This window comes from Cinclus cinclus, chromosome 15, assembly GCF_963662255.1.
Source record: "Cinclus cinclus chromosome 15, bCinCin1.1, whole genome shotgun sequence".
Taxonomy (NCBI): domain Eukaryota; kingdom Metazoa; phylum Chordata; class Aves; order Passeriformes; family Cinclidae; genus Cinclus; species Cinclus cinclus.
Window position 1 is genome coordinate 3,571,180 of NC_085060.1, and position 6,822 is coordinate 3,578,001.

General features: G+C 52.7%; 1 protein-coding gene across 1 annotated transcript; it reads right to left on the minus strand.

The window, feature by feature from the left end:
- Positions 1 to 612: 612 nt before the first annotated feature.
- On the minus strand, positions 613 to 6,822 carry CNGA2 (cyclic nucleotide gated channel subunit alpha 2). Its single transcript, XM_062502804.1, has 6 exons — positions 6,488 to 6,822; positions 6,196 to 6,306; positions 5,526 to 5,696; positions 3,213 to 3,320; positions 2,704 to 2,810; positions 613 to 2,036 (listed from the first exon to the last, which is right to left on the minus strand). Exons 1-6 carry the CDS (start codon positions 6,589 to 6,591, stop codon positions 613 to 615), a joined length of 2,025 nt encoding a protein of 674 aa, XP_062358788.1. The 5' UTR covers positions 6,592 to 6,822.

Genomic DNA, 6,822 nt, shown 5'->3' on the forward strand with positions numbered 1-6,822 from the left:
ACACTTGTCATGCAAGACATGCACAGCCCAAATGGGAATCACGCTGCTTCCACAGTAGGAGGGCTTGGGAATGCTGTCCCCAGGAAGGTGCAGTTCTCAGGGCACCAAACCACCTGCACCAGGTGCCCCCGACAGCACCAAACAATAGGAGAGAGAGAGGCAGGCAGGAGGCAGCACCCTGCCAGCTCAGTGCCCAGCCTCAGCCAGGATGGTGGCCACAGCAGTGACAGTGACCCAGACAAGCCCCTCCGTCTGCAGATGTCAGAGGCACAGTTTGGCCTGTCTTAGCTGAGTTTGGGGATCTTGTGGGTAAAGAGCTTCTGGGTGCAGACTGGGCAGTGATCGCAGACACTCACTGAGGACTGATTTGATATAACTCCTGAAGTGAGTTCTAAAGGCTGAACCCAAAAGGAAATGGAAAAAGTGACAGGTCAGAGGAGGAGCTGGGACAATCCCCTGATTTGGAGCGACCTCAGGGGCTGCCATCAAGGTAGTGCCAGCAGCAGGACCTGAGAAAAGGCCCTGGCAAGGCAGCCACAGGGTCTGCCCTGTGAAACAGCAAACACTGCCTCAACACAAGGTCAGACATCATCCATCTGATTCTGTTCCCCCTCACTGCATCCCACCAGGTGAAGCGTTCTCCTCATCCTCAAACAGACTGTCTGAGCTATCAGAGAAGAAATCCTCCAGTTCCTCCTGCCTCATCTTGGATTCCAGAGCACTGATGCGCTGCTTGAGCTTCATCTGGGCATCATTGTACTCAGCCAGGAGCCGGCCAAAGCGGGAGTGCAGCGTGTCCAGGTTCAGGGCCACCCTGTCCAGCCTCTCCTCCACGCTCTTCCCTTCTGTGCTTTCCTCTGCAGCGGACTCATCCAGCAGCCCTTCCTTGATTAGGATCTCCCGGCCACGCTCCTCCAAGATCCTTCTGGCATCAGGGTACTCTGTGACTGCTTCCATGAGATCTTCCTTTGACAGGCAGAAGAGATCAGAGTAGCCCAAGCTGCGGATGTTGGCCGTGCGCCTGTTGCCCATTTTGCTCCCTTTGATGTTGAGGATGCTGATCTCACCAAAACAGCCCCCTGCAGTGAGCAAAGCATACTGTGTCATCCCATCATCTGCCACCACAGCCAGCTTGCCCTCCTTGATGATGTACATCTCCTTCCCGATGTCCCCTTTCCGGCACACATAATCCCCCGGGCTGAACACCTGAGGGCGAAGTTTCAGCACCAGCTCCACCAGCAGCCCTGCCTCACAATTCTGGAAAATCCTCACCTTCTTCAGTGTCTCCAGGTGAACGTTAATGGCAATCTCTGCCCTTAACTTATCGGGGAGGTTCTTGAGCACCTCCCGTTCATCTACTGCCTTCTTGTTGGTCCACAGGTAGTCGAACCACTTGATGACTTTGGTTTCCAAGTCTTTGCTCACCTTGCGGAACTGCATGTAGTGTTTGACGGCGTCGATTCTGGCCTGGAACTCCGCCCTGGTGGCGTTCATGTTGGATATCATGGAGCCCACGTTCCCCACGATGGTGGCAAAGATGAGGACGCCGATGAGGAAATCAAAGATCACAAAGAGGTACTCTTCATCCCGTACAGGGGGAGGGGTCTCCCCGATGGTGGTCAGAGTCAGGGTGGACCAGTAAAGACAGTAGGTGTACTCCCGGGTCAGATACCCGTACTCGGGGTCTGTGACATTGGGATAGACCCAGCTGTCCTCCCCGAAGCCTATGGCCTTGGAGATGGCATAGTAAATGCAGGCATTCCAGTGGATGATGACCAGGATGTAAAGAACCAAGTTGCAGATGCGGAAGATGTTGGGGTGGCTGGTTCTGGTCTCGGTCCTATCGAAGAACTCAAACATGCGGGAGAAGCGCAGCAGCCTGTTGAAACGCAGCTCAGGGCAGTGCAATCCCACCAAAAAATAGGCCAGGTCTGTGGGCAGGGTGGAGAGAACATCCAGCTTGAACTGGAGCGTGTGGATGTAGTTATCCCGTAACATTTTCTGGTCCTTAACCAGGAGGCCCTGTTCCAAGAATCCTAAAGAGAAGTAAATTACAGGATTATCTTGGTTTAAGTTTGACTTTTCTGCAGGTTTTGTGAGCACCTGAGCAATAGTCTACAGTATTCCATGGACTTGTGTGCATAAATGCACAGGATCATCCAAATATTACCAGTTCATGCTCTACTCAGTTTGTTATCCCTCAAGGCCTTCATCTGGCAAAAGCCACCCTAATATATAACTCAGGGATTTAGTCTGTAGCCATGAAGAAAAAGGAACACGAAGATTTCCATCCTCCAGATCATGAATTATTGCAGTTCTGTCAGCAAACATACAGCCAAGTTCTGCCTTCCGAGAACATTAAATTCTACCATTTTTCCATGCAGATAATTCATTAGCTGAACTGATGCAAAATCAGAGATACAGACCTTCAACTATGCCCGAATACTAATAGTAATGCAGGTAATTTTGTACAATTATTCAAAGGTGAAGTTGAAAGCTGGGATGATTAATCTTTCATATTGAAACTTGCTCAATTTCTCAGATCTTCTAATTAGATTCTTTCTCTGGAGACTGCTTCGCACTAGTGAACGCCAAGGTAGGCAAAACCTTCCTTCTAATGGACCCATGGATTAGGTCTGTGTCTTTCAGCTCATCCCCACTTTTAAGGGATTAAAGGAAAGCCAGGATGCTGCTCCTGCTCACCTGTGTGCAGGCGGATCACTGTGTCCCCAAGATACAGAGCATCTGAAATGTAATCTAACACCAGCCACAGCACCAAATAGGTCTTCTGCAGGTCAGTGAAGCAAGCCCTGGAGGAAGGTCATCAAACAGGGTGTGAGACTAAAAATCCCCTCATCTTCTCTAATTATTACAGCTGATCCTGAGGCACCCAACTCTGCAACAGAGCTTGGCCACTGGGCACTCCTCTTCTAGGAATTAAAACTTCCTGCTCTGAAAAATCTGCCCTCCCTTGATGTAGGTAAAACAACATGTTGAAACCACCTCCGCAATGACCCTGAAACCATGGCCCTTTGCAGCTGACAGCTGGAATTCACCACTGTGAATTCACAGTGATAGTAGAGGGTCTCTTTCCTTTCAGTGCCCACCAGCCCCAGCACCATCAGTTTGATCCTGGTTGAGCCCCAACAACCAGGTGATCAGGAGGGTCAGAAGAGGCAGGAACCCTATAACCCTACAACCTCCCAGCTCACCTGGCTACGAGCAAGCACCAGTTGTAGAGGACAGGAACTGCAATCACAGCCAGCCAGTGGTAATACCAGTCCCCTGCAGGGTCCACCACAAAGAACAGCCATTTCATCCTGGAAGCAGAGAGAAGAGCCAGAGCTGGCAGCGTATGTGGAAAACAGGGTTGGAATGAACCATCTGAGCCACATCCTTCATGCCTTGCACCACACTGCCTCGAACAGAGCTGCAGCTCGGGTGCCAGTCTATACACCAAAACCAATCCCAGCAGTGCCAAATCCCAGCACTGTTTGAGTTCCTTTGTCCCTAAAACTGAGCTGAGAACGCAGCAGAAGAGGAAGCTGTGGGATGGTATGGCAAAGCAGGTGGCCCACATGACACAGCACCCAAGTGGCAAGAGCCAGGAACAGATGTATGGAAGAGGGTGATCAGAAGAGTTCTCGTGACATGACACGACATTGCTTCTCCCAGGTGAGGTAGGGATCGGTGCCAGGCAGATCTGGAGAGAAGATTAATTGGAGCAGGAAGGAAAGTGTGCTGCGGGTCAGTGGCAGCACCAGGAGGGGCTGCCCAAGCCCCAGAGCAGAGGCCCCGGGGACAGCTGGCATGGCAGGGCTGCCTCCTGTGCCTCCTGCAGTCTGCACAGCCCAGGCTCCAGCCTTTGAACTGCTCCCAGGTGTTTGATCCTGCTTGTCTTGGGACTCTGAGATAAGAAGTATGTACTCCACTTGCCAGATTCACTGGAGAAGAGAAACTCTGTGGCTGGGCTGATAGGCTTAGAGCTGCTGCAGCCTGGTGGGGCAAAACACCCTCTCCCTCCTTCCCTCCCTCCCAGCTTTTGAACACGCACAACTCCCTCCAGTGATAGGAATAAAACAACCCACTTGCCAACAGATTCCCCATGCCCACCCCATTACTTCTGGCGGCTTCACTGGCAGAATCCCTGCCTGGAAGTCTACTTTCCCTGGAGTATAGGGAGTGCCCAGAGTGTGGGGACTGTCACTCAGCACAAAGCCAGCCCCAGTCCCTCATGTTCACCCACTGTGCACCCACAGACAAGTGGTGGTCCAGCCTCCTCATTAAAAGTATTTTTAACCAGAAAGTGCAGCTTGAACATTTGTTTTTTGAGAAAGGGACTCTGCTCCCTAGGACTGCCACAGGAGCTCTGACTCACCTGCAGCCAGCCCAGACAGTTGTAGCACCCACAACCACTAATAACCTCAACAGTGCTGTTGATGATGTTTGTAATTTCAGCATTTAATCACCAGTGCTGCCATCACTGGCAGCCAGAATCACTGTTACTACACTGACAGCAGGACCGGGGCTGGAAAAACAGGGCTCTGGGTTAACCCAGGGGGAGGGAATAATCATCTGCCTCTTCCCAAAGGTTTTGCATTCAGGTCTGGAGCTGTGGATCCTGCCACAGCCACGAGCAGCAGCTCACATGAGGAATTACCAGATTTGGGGCTCTTACCTGTGGAGCTGAGGACCTAGAAAACCCCAGAAGTTCCCACTGCATCCCCAGAACCCACTGGCACTGAGCAGCCCTTCCACAGAACACTTCAGCTCCCTCTAGTCATGAATAAGCTCCCCTTAACCCCACAGGGCAGAATGATATTTTCTTCCATTACTAATAAAGACCCAGATACAAGGCTCAGATTATTTTTCTCCTACAGAAAACAATTATTTCTTGGTGTTTTAATTACCATGTATGATGGTAGGGTCCAGAGTAGTCTGTGAGCTTTGCCCTCTAATTAGCCAGCAGAAGAAAAGCCAGGTTATTGCTTCTCACCAGGTGTGTGAGCTGAGGAGATGAAAGGGCTGGATTTGAAAGAGCCTTTTCAGAAAGCTGCTCTTTGTGGGGGCACAGGCAGCAAACACTCCCTTCATCCTGCAGATGATGAATGAAGACTGGCAAATCCCACAGGTCTGTGGCTCCTGGGTGGGATGCAGTGGTTGCTGCCTGGAGTCCTGCATCCCTTGGCTTGTGTCCAGCCCCTCATCTTGCACAAGCTGTAGGTGCATCTTATTACAGACCCAGGGCTGGCTCCAAAAACAACCCTAGTGTGGGACTGGTATGAAACTGAGGAGGTCTGATGTGTTTCCCACCAGGACATGGACCAGGAGGGAGAAGACCCCATGGCTAAAGGACAGACCAGGCTGGCTGCCACAACAGGAGCTGGAGAAGGCAGGAGGGACCCTTCCCACCACTCCATCCCATTTCCTTCTTTCCCATCACCATCTCCACGGGGAGCCCCCCCAGCTCCACACTCAGCTGATCCCCAGCCAGGGAGCGCTGGGACACAGGAAAGGGACCCTACTTTTTGTTTAACTTCTCAGTCTCTTCATCCTCAAGTCCATCACCAACACCTGCAGCCACTGTCAGGAGGTCAGGGCCCTGAAAACGCTCCAGGAAGGGGTCTGGCCTCTGCTGCTCCTCGTGCAAGCTCTTGTTGGCCCATTCCCTGAGCACCAGCACCAGCCGGACTATCCTGGACAGGAGAGAGAGGCAGAGCCAGGAGTTGTTAACAGTGCAAGGACTAAGCAAAAGCTTCAGAGTCATCAGGGGAGCTGCAGCTGAGAAGAAAATTCTTGCAGCTCCCTCCCAAGCACTAGAATTTCTTTTTTACCCCTTTTGGTGATTATGTGGGATCAAAGCTATTCAAGCAATAGAGAGCACCCTGATAGAGTTCCACAATTTCTACTCCAGTCCTGGTGTCATTTCCACAGGAATATGAGGAATCTGTGGGTTACTGAGGCAGAGGGAGGCTGCCTGCAGGGAAAGGACCCTCCGAGCCCAGTGGGGGTGAAGCCATCCCCTACCAAAACCCTCTCGACGGGCACTGAGGCACAAAGAGCAGCATTCACAGATACTCATCCCTGCATCCCATGAATTCCATACAGCAGAAGGAAATCCTGACCCCACAGAAGGCCCCAGTGTCAAAGCCAGGCACAGAAGGCTCACCCCGTGCCAGTGGCACACACAGGTACCTGGCCAAGGCTCCCTGGCCTCGGAAAGCGTGGTCAGCCCTCTGCTCCCCCCCATCCAGGCTGGCTCCTCTCCGCAGCTCTGAGGTGGTGTCATCCTGGCTTGAGCAGGTCCTGCAGTGGGGACAAAGCGGGGGAGATCGCATCCACACTGTGCCACCATGGCACTGCCACGGCCAGGCACACTGGAGGAAGCTGGCAGCAGAGACTGGATATCACAGTCCTGCCCACGCCAGGCCTTTCCCTCCCCTGGCCCACCACAGCCCCCCTCAGCCAAAGCAGGGACCAGCCTGACCTGCTGGTGCTGAGCTCTGTCCCCTCTGTGTCACCCCTGGGCTGGGGTGGGCAGGGCTGGTGGTTGGCTGGGGAGCTGTGCAGACCATTGCTCTTCACTGGCATCCTCAGTGTGAGGAGACCACAGACCCAGGGACCTGCAAAAAGCACAAAACAGCTCCAAGAAAACACATGCAGGGCACATCTGGATACAGAAATCCAGCACAGTGTGGGAAGAGAGAGTCAAATACCACAGCATGGACCCACACCATGATTCCCATGACTCCATGAGGAGTCCTGCAGGGCATTTTGTTCCCTCCCAGAGATCCCCCAGCTGCCTGCGGCCATGAAAGATGC